A 17,096-nucleotide genomic window follows, 5' to 3' on the forward strand; every position below is an offset into this window, starting at 1 on the left:
CTTGGATTGCACAGAATACTACCCTACTCTTTTATACTTTTGTCTATATTCTTCTTCTCCTCTCCCCATCGATCCTTCCGTTTTGCCGCTTTTTCTCTGTTTTGCATTTTTAGTGTTTGGAAAAACAAAATAGAAAAACCACAAAGCTTACCATTTCCACCAAGGATAAATATAAGAACATCCCAGCAGTAATTGTTAAGATCCAGTTCTGAATACATGGATCCGTGGATACCGAGAGGCCAATATACAGTCCTATGAAGGCAGTTAAAGCACTTATAAAATTCATCAGGATGGCAATCTTAATAGGAAGTCCAGAGCTTAAGAGCACAGCAAAGTCTCCTGAAATTTAAGGGAAAAGAAAATAGAATTATCATTTAACTGATGATGGCTTTGTTCAACTCGTGTGCTATTAGTTTGTTTCAAATTTCAGCGACTGGGGCCAATTTTATAAGTAAAATTGAATGATCAGTTAATAAAACACTTTCCTATATTCCTCTAGGATTTAGAGCCTAACTCATTATACTTTAGGAAGTTACATTTCAAGAGTTCTGTTCCTTTTACTGCTCTGGAAGATAGTATATACAGAGAGAACGGTGACATACTCTTTACTTCCTAATGTCCTGTGACATATTCAACTTAGACAAATGCAAAATAAAGTACTTGGTGCCCCGGGATTTCTAAAGGTTTTTACCTGGAAACTTGCCAGGCAAAATCCCAAGGTAGTAAACATTATATGGGCTTTTCTTTTTTTACTTAGGCAGGAACTGCTATGGAGAAAGAGAAAATGACTTAAGGAGATTTTTAAATCATGGCAAAAGTTGGTTAGGAAAACAAATTTTTCCTTTAGAAAATGTTTTACTGCCTTAATGATTATGGAAAAACGACCTTATTCCCTCTACACTTTTCTTCCAAAAGAAGAATGATCTTGTAATCTGAGAGGCTCTATTTCTTAGTTTTGGGATTGAGAAGAGGCTGAAGTTCAATAAAGAGACATAACGGAAAAGAATATAAAAAAGAATGTCTATATGTGTATAACTGAGTTTGCTATGCAGCAGAAATTGACAAAACATTGTAAATCAACTCGACTTCAATAAAAAATTGAAAAAAAGAGACAGCCTGGGGACTCAGTGTCCTAGTTCTCTTGCGTAATTAATCCTATGAACAGGTCTTCAGACATTTTTGCTGGCCTGTCGCAGACTGTCACCCACCTCTGTTGGGTTTTATTATAGTAGCTAAAATAGGACCATACAATATGGCCCCCAGACCAGGTATGTCTTAACGGATTCAGGAAGGACCTTGGATAAACTCCTCAGAGAGGAATGGGTCAGTGATGATGAGTGACAGGACTTTGGGCAATAGACACAGAACCCAAGAGGTCAGGGGTGGCCCAAGTGGGCAATGTAAATGTGAAAGTGAGATAAGAAAGAGTGACTGCCAAGAGTCCTCTCTCTAGGGCACGCGTGTGCCTGGGACCAGCCTCTCCTCTTTCTGGACCTGTTTCAGAAATGTCTATTCCGTCTCCTCTTGGTTCCTGGGAGGCAGGATTTGAATTACATGGGTGATTAAGATTATCCAGAAAAAGTGTCTTATATGAATCTGATACCATACGCCTGTCATTTCAATGTTACACTTGGCTTTAGACATTTTGTATAAATCAGGTTGATGAAACCATGGTTTGCCTTTAATTTAAATGTTATTTTATCTCATTGGCCTGTTTGCTGACATAATGGATCAAAAGTTCTCCTATTAATGTTTTTCCCACATTTAATATGCAGATTTTGAAGTTTTTGCTGAAGTTCTTTTTTAAAAAATTTAAAGAATTTTTTTATTATGCCAGAATTTTTATTTATTTTTAATTTAATTTTTATTTTGTATTGGGGTATAGTTGATTTACAATGCTGTGTTAGTTTCAGTTGTACAGCAAAGTGGCTCAGTTATACATATACACACATCCATTGTTTTTTAGATTCTTTTCCCATATAGGTTATTACAGAGTATTGAGCAGAGTTCCCTGTGCTATACAGTAGGTCCTCGTAGATTATCTATTTTATATATAATAGTGTGTATATCTTAATCCCAACCTCCTAATTTATCCCTTCCCCCCACCTTTAATGACTGTTTCCCATATAGAATTCTCCAGAATCCAAAAAGAGTCACTTCTGGATCCAGGAAATATCATAAAGGGGTCTAATTGAATTCTATCTTGAGGTACAGGAATTGTTTTTCTAGTTCTTTGCTTTTGATGGTTTAAATAAATTATGAACAGAAAGTATTCATCTTTCAATCATGTGTTGGAAAAAGAAGCCTAGTAAACCATGGCTAGAAATATATTATGATTTTCTCAGCAAGCAGGAAGAGTGATTCTACTGTCAGACTTACCCATTTCGTGGGGAATTTCATGACACAAGATAGCAATTGTTGTGGTCACTCCTGACTCGGATGAAGATGAGAAGGCTGCTCCTATGACTAGGCCATCTGCAAAATTATGCAGGCTGTCCCCAACCAGGATCATTATTGCTAACAAGCTAATGGTTTTGCCTAAAGAACCAAAAAAAAGGTGTAAGAAGCATGAACAGAGCACTACATAGTTCATGGAATCCTTCAGTTACGATCAACTTTCCCCTCCAGCCTCGACATCCTTAAATTGCACCAGATTAAGTAACTCCACTTTGTCTCAGCTTTCAAAATAGGTCAGGACCGGAGATGCGAATACGGCAACCGATATGGCACACTTGGATTTATGGTCACCATTTTTCTAATGGGTCTAATTATGAGATAAGTTAGGGCATTCGCTCTTCTATCCTCCTGTTCAGCTGTGCCAAAAGAAGATAAAAATAACACTGTTATAACTTTCCAAAATACATTCGATGACCTTTCCACATAATGTCTTTTGTGAAGCATTTTTAAATAATTTAAGACCCTCGGGGCAGAATGCCATTAAAATGGAGTCTATTTTCTGAAACTGTCCCCTGAGTCACACTGCCCCTCGCGTCAGTCTCCTGGAGTCACCTGTCAACCTCCTGCCACTTTGTGATCGTTCCACTTTCTGGTTGGTGCTAACCACCCTCCCGCACTGCGTCCTTCACTCCTCAAATGTGACCACGGCAGAACCGCTTCCATCCCTTCCGATCTCAAAGTTAGCTTTGGAACATTGACTGAATGTTCTGTCTTTCTGACTAGACCAACTAGATGTTGAATACAATAAAGAGAAGCTGTCTTCATGCGATTCTATTACATTATATACATTATCTGATTAGTAGACAGCCAATGAAATAAACTGGACCATAATGGGTTTAATTAATGAAATAATTAGATCACAGTTGGGTTCAAGTTTTTGACGGACAGAATTTCTGTTTTCAAAAACCTAAAACTGTGTATTAGTATTATGGGTTGGAACCATTAACAAATACAAAAAGTATTCCAGGGATAACACATATTCTGACAGTGAACTACCTAGGTATACCATTTGATAAGAACAGCCATTAAAATCAATTGCTGTAGTCTAATTACTCAGTTGATGTATACTGTGTGACAGGTGTTAGGAGTTGCTATTGTTACTATTAGAACTGCCCACAATATTCTAATAACTGGACACTCAAAAATAGGAAGAGGTTACCTTCTGGCTTCTGTTACCTGGTCTAAGACTGTGGAGGGACTGTATTGTAATATGGTTTACTGGGGGGATATGATTTGACTTATTTTATAGCCCACACTGTGAAATAAGGAACTTCAGTAAACAGCAGATCTAGCCCAGACTATCAGCCAGGAGATAAGTGTATTGCCTGTGTTGGAAAGACATCCCATGCATTTTACTTCTCAAAATCATGCTTTATTTAGAACCATCACGGTGAGACTCAGTTCTATCATTCTGGTGGTTTCCTAATTCATTTCATTCTTTAACAAAAATGAGAAGATTTTAGGCAACAGTCATAAAAATACAGAATAAATATCAAAGTACTGAATTCAGAGAGTTCTTATTGGCATTGCCTGGAAGCTCTCTGAGCCTAAAAATGCAAACAGGTCACTCAGCTGTTCCTGCCGATTTTCAGAAGTAAAGCTCTTCTTCGTGGAAATAAAATCAAATAGTAATCCATGTGACAACATTGCAGCATACAAATAAATTGTCATTTCCAATTCATGCCTGTGTGTATGCCTACATACTGTTTTGATATTAACAGCATATATGTGGATGGAAAACATTTACCCAATTTATACTTTGCCAAGAAACACTGCAGCCTATTTTTGTTGCCTATTATTTTGTTATCTCTGATGATGGGTTTCTAAATGTCAGATCATGGCCATGTAACAAGCCACAAGGCAAATATACATATTCGCATATAAACAACAAGGAGCACATTGTGCATGCTGTTTAAGACAATTGAAACATTATTCAGTGGAAGATAAGACAAGCGTTCGCTGGCAAATCAATGTACTCATTACAGAACTATCAATAATATTTTACCTTTCCTTCGGTACATGGAAGTCATTCTGAGCTCCACATTTCTGACTTTTCAGAGGTTTTCCATGGTAATACCCAGGCTGGATCTTGTATCATGTTGCTTTTTGTTTACTTAAATCAGACTGTGGATAGGACTCTCACATCCTGAGTTCCACCAATGAGGTAATATGAAACAAGTAATCAAATATTTGAAGCTAATTCAATATGTCCCTGGCAAAAAGGGCAGTTGCATAATCAAATTTGGATTTGTTCACTAATCATTCTGTATGCCAAGATTGATATCTGAAGTAGAAAGATATGAGGGCTACAAAATATTTGAATAAGACCATCATTATTACTTCCACTTCCATTATTACAACCACTCTCTGCTCCTAATTTGACTAGGTGTAGCCTTCTTTCCACTTCCTTTCTTCTAAAAACAAATACAGAGAAATGTCTCTGATATACCTTCTAGGTGCCAGGCATTCTAAAATTTCTCCTGGAACTAAAGATTTAGAAGGAAAAATATCACTACCAATGTCCTAAAAAAAAGAATTGGACAGACTACGTAATTACATATTTTGAATCATATAAATAAATTACAGGCGTGAAAACATCAAACACATTCAGAACAGTGATTGTTACCACCTTGTTTGTTCTTATTAGCATTTATATCCTCAACCACATTGCAAACTAGGGATAAAGACCATTCCTAATTTTATTCCCCAGTGCAATCACAGCGCCTAAAACATGCTCAAACATTTTTTTTTAATTCATTTATTTTATTTATTTATTAGTTTTGGCTGCGTTGGGTCTTCGTTGCTGTGCGTGGGCTTTCTCTAGTTGTGGCGAGTGGGCTACTCTTTGTTGCGGTGCACGGGCTTCTCATTGCGGTGGCTTCTCTTGTTGCGGAGCACCGGCTCTAGGTGCGTGGGCTTCAGTAGTTGTGGCTCGCGGGCTCTAGAGTGCAGGCTCAGTAGTTGTGGCGCACGGGCCTAGTTGCTCCGTGGCATGTGGGATCTTCCTGGACCAGGGCTCGAACCCGTGTCCCCTGCATTGGCAGGCGGGTTCTTAACCACTGCACCACCCAAGAAGCCCAAACATTTCTTGAGTGAATGAAAGAATGTGAAAAAATACAGGGATGCATGCCTGAATGAATGATCACAAGGAAATTGTTGCTGCATTAGCATTTCTTAGTTCCTCAATGCTAGAGTTTAGTAGCTATGTAGTCCTGGGCAGTGACTTACCCTCTCTAATGACTGGTCTCTTCATTTGTGTAGTTTGAATATTAATTATTCTTACTTCAGTAAAGTGTAAGAGGATTAAATGAGACAATCCATGTCATGTGTTTAGCATTGTGCCTGCCATATAATAAGTATTCAATAAATACCTCTTTTTCTTCTCAGGTAACTAACTTATTCTGATAGAATGGGCATAACTAATCATGACTGCTTAACATTAAACTATTGAGAAGTGTGTTTACAAAAGAGTAATACCAGTGAAAAAAATGGGGCAAGGATTCAGGAGCAACTGATGAAAACCGACACAGACCTTTAAAAAAAAAAAAGTTCTAAGAATTATTCAGAAGCATGAGCAAAAGGGAATAAAGTCCTAACCAAAACTGGTTAATCAAATTCAGAAATAGGGAAAAATCATAGAAAGAAGAAGATTGGATGCAAATTATACAAACAAATGAGTTATACCATAAGATGTGAATAATGAGATAGCACTGATTTGAACTCCACCATGTTAACGACAATATCATAAAGGAGATAGACATTTGTGATGAATTATCAGTAGACTGTGATAGAAGACAAAAAAACAGTACTGTCTCCAGACTTCATGGGAAGTAAAAGGCTCAAATCATCATGTAAGCAGGATTTTAAACGAGCCTTGATAACCACGTAAGTATTTACACTAATCGAAGTTTCCAGAGGATCAGTTTTAAGCCATTGGGGAAAACATTTTTAAAGAATGAAGTAACACTGATATTAATGTGTAGTAGGTTTCAAAGACTGATAGGAATGAGCCCTTATTAAAAATTTCATTGCAAAAGTTTTAATAATGAAATACATACCCAATATGAAATTTACATGGTTTTCACATATTTATTTCAAAACAGATATAACCTCTTTCTATGGCACTTTCTATATTTAATGTTTGGATTTTTAAAATTGGTACTCACATTTTCTGTTGGGGGCGTTCAGACTGCCTATAGGAATTTCAGCTGCCTGTGCATCTTCTGGGCCTTTCTATTTTAAATTAAAAAATAAAATATGAATGATAAGCAATAGTCATCATTTTATCGAAAAATGAAACATGAAGAGTTATGTTGATTATCCAAAGACATTTTGATCCTCCAGAGTATATTAGAACTTTTCAATTTCATAGACAAACACAGAAGGTAGAGCCAAGAGTCTGCAAGCATGTTTTTCCCACTATCTACATGTAGATGAAAATAGCACTCTTACGTAGCTCAGAGTCTTCCATAGAGAGCTAGAGGCTACTTAGGTAGTCTGTAATTCATGATTAAATTATGGAAGCCTTTATGAAACCCAAAAGCCGTAGGAAAAAAAAATGATTCTTGATTCTTGACCTCAGTTGGCCCTGCTCCTGTACAGTAGACTGTGGATCTAGAATTCTCTTCTGATCTTTAAGTAGATTGTGGAGAAGAAACCATTGCAAACCCCACACTTCATTTCATTCATCGTAGCATAAGATGCTGTTTCTGTTGCATTTCCAGTCAGGAAAAAAAAAAAAAAAAACTTGCTGACTAATGAAGGAGATCAACAAACTTACGAAAGAATACAATTTTAAAAGATTTTTCATCCTTTCACATGACAGGAAGGTGAGATTTTGAAATTGACTGCTACAAGTTGAGATGATATGATTTTATTTCAGAGACTGACTCATGGTGTAATTTCAGGAAAGACACTTTCCCTCCCTAGGCCTAAGATTCTTGTTCTGTTGTGTGAAAAGAATACTTCTTATCTGTCTATGGAACATGTCCTTTTAGAAGCATATTCATATCACCGGAAATTGTGGAAACTTTGAGACAAATTTAATGTGAGACATAAGCATCTTTTTTTAATGTAAACAGAGAAAGTAAACTTAACATTCACATGTTAGAATAACAGCAGTTATTCAAAAGATGTAATGATAGGCTATTTTTGGAGAAGGATGGCTGAGAAGGTAGGATCTGAAGGATACAGGATTAGAAGAGGTAGACAGGCCTCTTGCCTGAAATTGGTGGATCTAGAAACAAAAGAAAAATGTGGGGTTTTTAAAAATGACATTATATCAAAAGCCTGATTAAGATCAAAAGACTATTAAAAGACAGGAGTTCAGATATTTATTCCAGGATTATTTTTCCCCAAAAAGCTATATATTGTCATGGTATGCAAAGGAATTGAGAGGCAAATATCTAAAACTCCTTTGATGACTGGAAAGATTTGTGAGTTCCTCTTCCTTAAAAAACAGGAAATTCAAAATGTATATCTCAGAAATAACTAAAAAAACAAAACAAAAAACAAAAAAAACCAGGAAGTTGGACCCATCAAACAATCCTAAAAGTTCATATTATTTCTATTTCTCTTTAGGTTGATCTTGCAGCTTAAATAACAAAAGAAATGGTGAGTATATTATTAGTGAGCTAGAGTAGTCAAATCGTTCTAAACTCATTGAATTAGCATCTGAGATGTGCTTATATCTTGGGGCTCTGGACCCTTCATTCACACAGAAGAAATGAGGTCAGCATTAAAGTGATTTAAAAACTAATCTCAGCCTGAAGTTATCTTCTTTCAAACCACATGTGACGTATCTAAACAATAAACACAATAGGGCTTTTGTAAAGAAATATTTTTTGTTCACATCCCTGAGTTAGCTCTAGTTCTGCAATCTACTGCCAGACTTGTATTTTGCCAGGTTAATGTGTCAGGAATAGCTTACTTCTCTCTACTCAGGAATCTACTCTTGAACTGTAACCCCCTCCCCCAAGGCCATGGTTATAGGAGGCACGTTTTCTAACTATATTATATATTTTCGTATTTTTCCGGTCCCTTTATTTATGACTTTAAGAATTAAAATGGGAATATTGTTTTGAACCTGATTGGAGGTTGTGTTTTGAGAATTCACACGGAAGATTTTTGTTGTGGAAAACTCAGTGCAACAGAAGGCACTTACTATGATACATCTCCTTGGACAGAATCACTGTCTCCTACATTATGAAATGAACCCTCCACTCTTAGGTCCTCTAACTAATTCCTTGCTCAACATTTATTTGGCCTCACCTAGTCATGACTAAGGATTTCTCAGACTGGAGAAACCTCAAGGTTGGCTGGTTTGTGAAAACTTGTAAACAGAGTGATTAAGGATATGTTTATTATGTCAGTCTGATCCACATGTGTTTCAAAGAGGTGCAGAGAGCAGTGACTTGAATCTGTGGAAAATGCATTTTACCCTTGAAAACAGCCTTCAGGTGTTTGGCAAAGTTTTCCAAATAGGATTAATCATGATCAAGAACAGGCAAATCAGGAGTGGATTCTATTAATACTTATCTAGCCTACTGATTCTCATCTATTTATCAAGGAATAAAGGAAAGAAGGTAATCAAATCAGTAGAATACTTCAGGTCAGTAACCTACCAACTGGATAGTTGAAGCAGATTTGCCTCTGCCTGACTGGTCACTTAATTCAGTGTTGAATGCAAGATGGCGGGAATGTCCCATATGCCCATTAACCAGTGACATGCCCTGCTGGATGAGGATGGTTTAAAATTAGTGCTGAAGCCAGAAGAACACAGGTGTAGCCTCTGTCAATTCCACAGTTCTATTTAACATTTTGCTTATTGGCCAAAGGGGTGGATGACACCAAAAGGGTACTGGGAGAATTTCACCAGGATAAATACTTGCTAAAATGAATGTTTTAGGGCATAGGACTGCCCTAAAACATCATGCATAGTCTAAATGCTTTAAGAATGCAACCTCAAATTTGGGGTTAGCAGATGCAAACTAATATATATAGTGTGGATAAACAACAAGGTCCTACTGTATAGCACAGGGAACTATATTCAATATCCTGTGATAAACCATAATGGGAAAGAATATAAAAAAGAATACATGTATGTATAACTGAGTTACTTTGCTGTACAGCAGAAATTAATACAACATTGTAAATCAATTATTCTTCAATAAAAAAAAAGAATGCAACCTCAAAAATTCTAGTCATGATTTACAAAGGCATGAACGGTGGTAATTTTATATTGTCTATTAAATTGTGAGTTCTTTCTGATGGAGATACCAAAAGGATGATCATCGAAACTGTATTGAACCCTATAACTACTAAATGAATATCTCCAGAAAGATATTCACCAATTAAAGTACTTGTAGCTTCTAAAATATTCACATTCCTTTTCTTTTACACAATATCATGAATCTTAAAATTACGTTCTTAAAACTCATTTTAAGTTCCCTGACAAGTCCAAGGACCATCTGAAAAAAATATAATTTTTGAATGTTCAGAATTCATTTCACTCATTTCCATCTGGTTACATTTCTAATTATTATGCATAAGTTGATATGTTGGCTTTCTGAATTCGTTTTTCCAGTCCATGAATGCTAGTCTATTGTGTATAAATGGGGATCTTATTATTGTCTTTAATGCTTAGTTAGATTAGAACTCCTTTTGTGGAGGTTAAGTTCCTAAATTTTTAGAGAAAGTGGGATTCCTAAGTTTTTAAGAAAGCGTTGGGATTGAAACTGTCATTCCTAATTCCTGAATTACTATAGTACCCTAGCTTGGGCCCCAGGCCAAAGAACAACCCTGATTCATTAAAACAGAAAAAATTTCTACAGAATTTTGTTTAAAATCTATCTATTGTGAAAAGTTTCAAATATACAAAAAAGCTAAAAGAACTGTGATGTCAACACTCAGATATTCACTCCCTAGATCCTACCATTGACATTTTATTACATCTATTTTATCACCCATCTATCTACCATCCTTCTATCCATCCATAAACCACCTTATTTTTGATGCATGAAATAGAATTTTTGAATAAATTTAGGGAGGATAATAAGTGCTGATATTTTAAAAGATAGTAGTCTTTTAAAAGACTTTTAAAAGATAGTATACCAAAATGTTCATTGCAGCTCTATTTACAATAGCCAGGACATGGAAGCAACCTAAATGTCCATCAACAGATGAATGGATAAAGAAGATGTGGTACATATATACAATGGAATACTACTCAGCCATAAAAAGAAATGAAATTGAGTTATTTGCAGTGAGGTGGATGGACCTAGAGTCTGTCATACAGAGTGAAGTAAGTCAGAAAGAGAAAAACAAATACCATATGCTAACACATATAAATGGAATCTAAAAAAAAAAAAAAAGGTCATGAAGAACCTAGGGGCAAGACGGGAATAAAGACACAGACCTACTAGAGAACGGACTTGAGGATACGGGGAGGGGGGTGGGTAAGCTGGGACAACGTGAGAGAGTGTCATGGACATATATACGCTACCAAACGTAAAATAGATAGCTAGTGGGAAGCAGCCACATAGCACAGGGAGATCAGCTTGGTGCTTTGTGACCACCTAGAGGGGTGGGATAGGGAGGGCGGGAGGGAGGGAGATGCAAGAGGGAAGAGATATGGGGACATATGTATATGTATAACTGATTCACTTTGTTATAAAGCAGAAACTAACACACCATTGTAAAGCAATTATACTCCAATAAAGACGTTTAAAAAAAAATACCAATAGCATCAGTTACTCAAGGAAAATGACTATAACATATATTGCTTCTGCTTATACCTACAATAGCTAATTAACAGAAATTAATAAAGACGTGTTTTCTGACTAAAAAAAAAGATAGTAGTGTTTGCTTGTTTAAAAGTTTGTTTAAAAGTCTTTTAAAAGATAGTAGTGTTTGCCCTGAATACAAGCATTTTATAGTACGTGAATGGGAAGAAAGTCAGGGAATAAGTAGAAAACCATGAAGACTGCAGAATCCCAGGACTTTGTAGGGAAAGTTTATTTTAGGCTCCTGGAGTTTTTTGTTGCTTTTTTTTTTTTTACAAGCATTTATGTTTTTAACTATCCCACAAAACTGTTCATCTATTTTCTTATAGGGTAATATATAAGAGCAAAAAGAAACAAAATCTAAAAATAAGCCACAATGCATTTTACATTTCATCATATATGTAGAAATTGATCAAATGCAGGCACAATGAAAGCAATTATTCAAGCTGAAAAGAAGATTTGCTGGAATTCCCACTCCTGAGCTTCTTGTTTGCATAATTTTAAATGTCCTTAAGATAGAAAACAATGCATAATTTTCAGAATTTTCAAAGTTTTTGTTTGCTTGTTAATTTGTTTTGGGTTAAGAAAGATACCCAAAACACAGATTGGTAGCTAAGCCTTTAAACCCCTTAATTCTCAGACATGAAATATTCTCCTGTTTCTAAACTAGCCAGGGAAGTCAAATAGGAGGTTGTAATAAGTATACTAATGGGCCAGCAACAGATGTTTGAAAAATTAATAATCATGCTTATAGGGAAGCTCTCAGTCAGAATGATCTGTGTGTCCTAGAAATCAGAGTCCCATCCCTTAAATAGACAACCTCATGAAGATGTTAATTACTTTTGAACAAGTATTTCTGAAATAAAAGACAAATATCATGAAGCCCTAACATAAAAGATAAATAAAATTTAAAATATACCTCGGCACTTGGTGATACAAGAAGAATAAAACATTTTTCTATTAAGAAAAATCCATGGATGCCTCCAATTAATCCCAACAGTTTCCAAATATGGCCCTTGTTTTCATGGAAATGTCCAAACTCTGAGGCTTCCTGCTTATGTAAACCAAGAACCTAAAAAGAAAAGAGATGGAAAGAAATAACTTTTGATGACTTAAATATTATTTAGTAGGTGCACTGTTGAAAATATATTCAATTTCCATTCTGGGGAACCCCATGACAACACTTGAATTCATTCAAAGCCCAGTTTGCTTTTAGATGTATGAATACTTCCACTATATGATTTAATCAGGGCCAAATAAGATGTGAAAAAAGAAAGGGGAACTTTGAAAAGCTTCTGCTAATGAGTAGACTAAAGCCTAAGCTTATTTCAGCAAGTGGCCTAAATTTTCATACATTCTCAGTCCTTTAGCTGAATTTTTTTCCAGTTCAATCCATCCCAATTTGCACAGCAATGCTTTATAACAAATCAATGTTTTTTATATCCAGAACAAATATAAAGATACATTTCATCCAGGGTTTATTCTCCCCATGCCCCATAGCAATTAAAGAAAACTTTTAATAAATGTTCAAATAAGTAAGAAATCCACCTGAAGGACTTTTTCCATCGAGTGCATCCTGTATGCCCAGCAATACTGTCAGCTCTCTGGGACACAAAAGGATACTAGAAAAGCATTAGGAATTTTCCTCTAGTTGACTCATCCCACTGGTTGACTCATCCATTTGTTGACCTCATGATTTCTTGTGAGCTAGTAAATCATAATGTATCATATTCCCTCCCCAGGAGAAGACAGTTTGAGAAATAGCTCAGTGGTTTCCATATTTAGGATATTACTAACCATTACATTTAGAAAAGAAAAAAATTATATGTGTATATGTTCATATAAATAGTGTATAGATATTTATGTACGTATGCATATACATATTGATACATATGTATACATGTGTGAGTATATGTATGGATCTCCATATACACATTGAGTATATGGACATAACTAAAGACATATACACATTAGTCCACTTTTTCTTTTGGTAAAGACTTAAAAGGACAGCCACCTAATATTTGGAATTACCATTATGTCACAAAACAGAGGATGTTGTCATGTCAGAAAAGAAAACAGAGGAAAACCTCACAATTTCAGAATAAAATGTAGATCTTCAAGTTGAATCAATGTAGCCAGTTAAAAGAGGAAATCGTGACAGTGGGATTTTTCTCATTTCTGTGCAGACCTTTAAACGATTGCCTTGGATCACATTCAGGAACCGCTGATTTTTCTAGCTTTCCACCCCACCTGTACGGCATCTATCTTCCTCTTCCCATAACTTATGTCCTCCTCTCTTTCCTCAAGTAAAGCAACTGCCTTCTAAGTGAAACCCAGCTAAGTTCCCCTCTGTAATATGTCTCTGTAGGGCCGGTGGACAGTCCCACTCCCCCTAACGTCCACCCCTTGGGCTGTGCACTCTCCCACTTGGGGAGACCCAGGCAGCCTTAAGATCCTGTTGCTGTTTCCCAGGATCCTGGGCAATGAACAGCTCTGCAGCCACTGCAGTGACCTAGAAACAGGCTTCGGCCACCGCCTCAAGCCAGTAAGCCCTGAAATATTTCCAGAAAATTAGATTATAAGGGAAATTAAAACTAATAATGGTTTGTTTCATTTCTCCAATGCTCACTTTGCAATTTTCAGAACATGTAATAATTTTTGAGCCTCTAAGCAACAAGAGGGACCCTGGAGGAAACTGCCAGAGGCTTGTGGAAAATTTTAACATCTCAGACTTTGTGAGAGGTGGGGGAAATCATTTGCTCATCATTATCTACCATAAGAGATTTCAGAAGGAATACATAACCTCATCTGAAGACCCGCCTCCCTGAACTCTTTTGCATCTCTGGTCCTAATCCTTTCATCTCTGACAAATAAAGAGCCTCCGAAGACTTCAGCAAAGAGCCAGCTTCCTGGAGATTGCATGTTTCTTAAAGGAAATCTAGATGCTAACAGTTGGGCAAGAAAGAGAAATTCATTTTGATGGTTCAAACGAAGAGAGGTTAATGGTGGTGCTATGACAGAGGTGTGGGCAGGTGTCAAGGGTATGAACAGGGATAATGAGACACCCGGAAACTGGCAACCCCAGGGAACCATTATCACTCTTAGGGCTGAAAGGGCAAAGGGCAAAGGTTGGAAATAACTGAAGCTCAATTACTGAAGCTCAGTGGGAGATGAAGTTAGGGAGGAGGCCTCCTGCAGGAGGTGTATTACTGCGGGTAATCAGCTGCTTCTAGAGCCAGTGCTGGAGGGAGGGAGTGGGGAAGAGATACCCCTGCCACTCTCTCCTCCTGCCCTGGCTTTTCTGTTGTGCAGCCACTGGGGGAACTCAAACAACAGTCCAGCCTGCAAGGGAGCTGAGGAGGTGCCATCTTCAGGGGCAGAAAAGAGGGCAGAGAAGGGCAGAGCATGGACCTGATGAGGGTTGGGGGCCACCGGAGAAAAACCAGTACATCTTAGAGCCCATTCGTTTTTATTTATAGATACGTACACTTCCTGAATTTTTGTTAATAGGAATCCATATCTGATCACATAGTTTTAAATTTCAAAAATAAGAATAACCTGGTGGATCTAATGATTCATCATCTCTTTTCTCCTACCAGGGCTTTGGGGAAATAATACTGATTATCAAGGAAAACACTGGCCACTGTATCTACGCATCCACGCCACTGTGAAATTCTGCATAAACACCTCCAGTGGCGCAAAGTAAAGAGAAATTAGAAACACTCCATCTGAAACGGAAAATAGCCGCTTACCTGAGGGATCAGATGCAGCAGAGCATCCCCAGAAAGTGTCCCAACAGCCAGACCCACAAACAGCTGTAAAATGAGCCTGTAGTTCTCCTCGCAGCAGTGGAAAAGGATCAGGGTCGTCCCGAGCATGGAGCCCAGCGTAAGCACTGTCACTGCCATGGTGCTGTAGCCATATTCTGAGCCAAAAAGAAGATTGCAAAACAGTGAGGGCCTCTGCCAGCGAACATGCTAGAAGAATCCAGCCTATACTATAACCGATAGGAATACAAAATTGTTTTGTGAGTGCTATATTGGGTAAAAGGTTTCAAGGCTTTGATTTGCAAGGAAAAGAATGAAAAGACTTTCTCCAAATTACTCCGTTGCTTTGAAGTTATCCTGACTACCCCTTATGAAAAAAATCACCATAGCAAGCAAGGAGCTAGCTTACCTCCTATCCCCAAAGAAAATAATTTCTCTCACTTTAAACTACAACCTCCATTGACAGACACTGGTAATATTTGTCATTTAATTTCATTGAAACATTTCGAAGTCAAGGAAGCAATGTTACAGAAGGAGCATATAGTTTGGGCCATTGTAGATCAATATTTGTGGACAAAATGAGTACTTTCTTACAAAAATTCTCAAAATTATTTGTAACGTCAGAAGTGTTTATTATTCTCAGTGACTAAAACGAGCGATTGTATTGGTAAAAACTGATCAGTCAATGTGTAATGGATGATAATATAAATTTGGACAGCCTACCTTTTGGATTATTGCAGTAAGTTTTTATAACCCCTAAAATTTATTCTGTATTTCTAAGCTTCTAGATTTTTTAAATGTTCAGAAAATGCAATTTTTTACAATTATTCAAACAGGAACAAATATGTAGGAGGGGAGAAGAAATAAAAGGGTAAAGGAAGAAAGGAAAGAGAAAGATTAAGAGAAAGAAATGGCTTTCAGAGTCAAGTATATATGATTTGGGTATAAAGAGTATTCACACACCATTTTCCTTTGGTTGCAGATATTCAGAGCGAATACTCTGTTTCAACTTAGAAGTTACTAATGTCAGGCCAAATGGTTTGTAAACAATGAAGGTAGGTAATTACAAAATTAAACTATCATTTCCTTTCGTGACCACAGATGGATAAAAAATCAAACAATTTCAGCTATCATACTATTGCACTTAAAGCCCATTGTGGATTTTAAGAAATTACGATCTTAAAATGTGTTATAATTGAAGATGTTGCATTCTCATCATTCTTGTACTTTCCTGGGACATTTCGTCCTCCACAGTAGGTCATGTGAATGACACTAGCTGGTAAGATGACAATAGGCTTGTGATGTGAAGAGGACCCTTATCGAATCATAAGCTCTAAATTATACAGAGATCGAACATTAAAATAAAGTTGGTAGTGTACTCAGAGGAGGGAAAAAACTTTCACACTTTGATTTTTCCCACTCTCACCGCTACTCCTTCGCTGCTAGGGAAATCTATAAAACGGCTGTTGTTCAACAGATACAGAGTTTCAGTTTTGCAAGATGAGGCATTTCTAGAGATCTGTTGCAGAGCAATGTGAAAATATGTAATACTACCGAACCGTACACTTAAAAGGGTTGAGATGGTAAATTGCATGTATTTTTTACGACATTAAAAACAAATAACAGAAATAGTCTGGAATGATCATACACCTGCCTAGAGGTTTTATTTTGCTCTAATTTAATACCTATGTTGTTAAAAAATCCCTAGAGATATTTAACCAAGTTTCACATCCCATTCTTCCACAAATAGACCCTCAGTGGGAAAGTGATTCTTCTTGACTAACAGATAAATTAAAGACATTTGAAGTTTAAGGTGAGCACCTGGGTGCCTAATAAAGTTCAAAGTTGCCACATTTTTATGGTGGCTACAAAAGATCAGGAAATGTCAGGAACTCAACACCGACAAATTAGGGGCTGACATTTCCCAGGCAAAAGGCAAAGTTTCAAGTTCTTCAATTCTTCTACTTTCTCCATTGTCCTGAGGACAGCTACGGTGTGGTTTTGGAAGAGAAAGGATGTTTCATTCCTTGGGAGCTTGTAAATCTTCCCAGGTCTTCTGTGAGTCAGTTTTACCCGCTCTTGTGTGGCA

At 36.9% G+C, this 17,096-nt stretch overlaps 1 protein-coding gene across 3 annotated transcripts in view; it reads right to left on the reverse strand.

Moving 5' to 3' along the window:
- The window catches only part of SLC39A12 (solute carrier family 39 member 12), a 67,710-nt gene that overhangs the window by 24,451 nt on the left and 26,163 nt on the right, over positions 1-17,096 (reverse strand). The window contains exons 6-11 of one of the 3 annotated variants that reach the window (XM_061181538.1): positions 14,993-15,165; positions 12,160-12,312; positions 9,081-9,188; positions 6,624-6,690; positions 2,380-2,538; positions 152-339 (exon numbers count right to left, since the gene is read on the reverse strand). In XM_061181538.1, the coding sequence (XP_061037521.1) occupies positions 152-339; positions 2,380-2,538; positions 6,624-6,690; positions 9,081-9,188; positions 12,160-12,312; positions 14,993-15,165 (848 nt within the window). Of the gene's footprint in view, positions 1-151; positions 340-2,379; positions 2,539-6,623; positions 6,691-9,080; positions 9,192-12,159; positions 12,313-14,992; positions 15,166-17,096 lie in introns of all 3 variants that reach the window. The other 2 variants (XM_061181537.1, XM_061181539.1) reach the window with 2 other exon arrangements.

The sequence above is a fragment of the Eubalaena glacialis genome, chromosome 2, assembly GCF_028564815.1.
Source record: "Eubalaena glacialis isolate mEubGla1 chromosome 2, mEubGla1.1.hap2.+ XY, whole genome shotgun sequence".
Lineage (NCBI taxonomy): Eukaryota > Metazoa > Chordata > Mammalia > Artiodactyla > Balaenidae > Eubalaena > Eubalaena glacialis.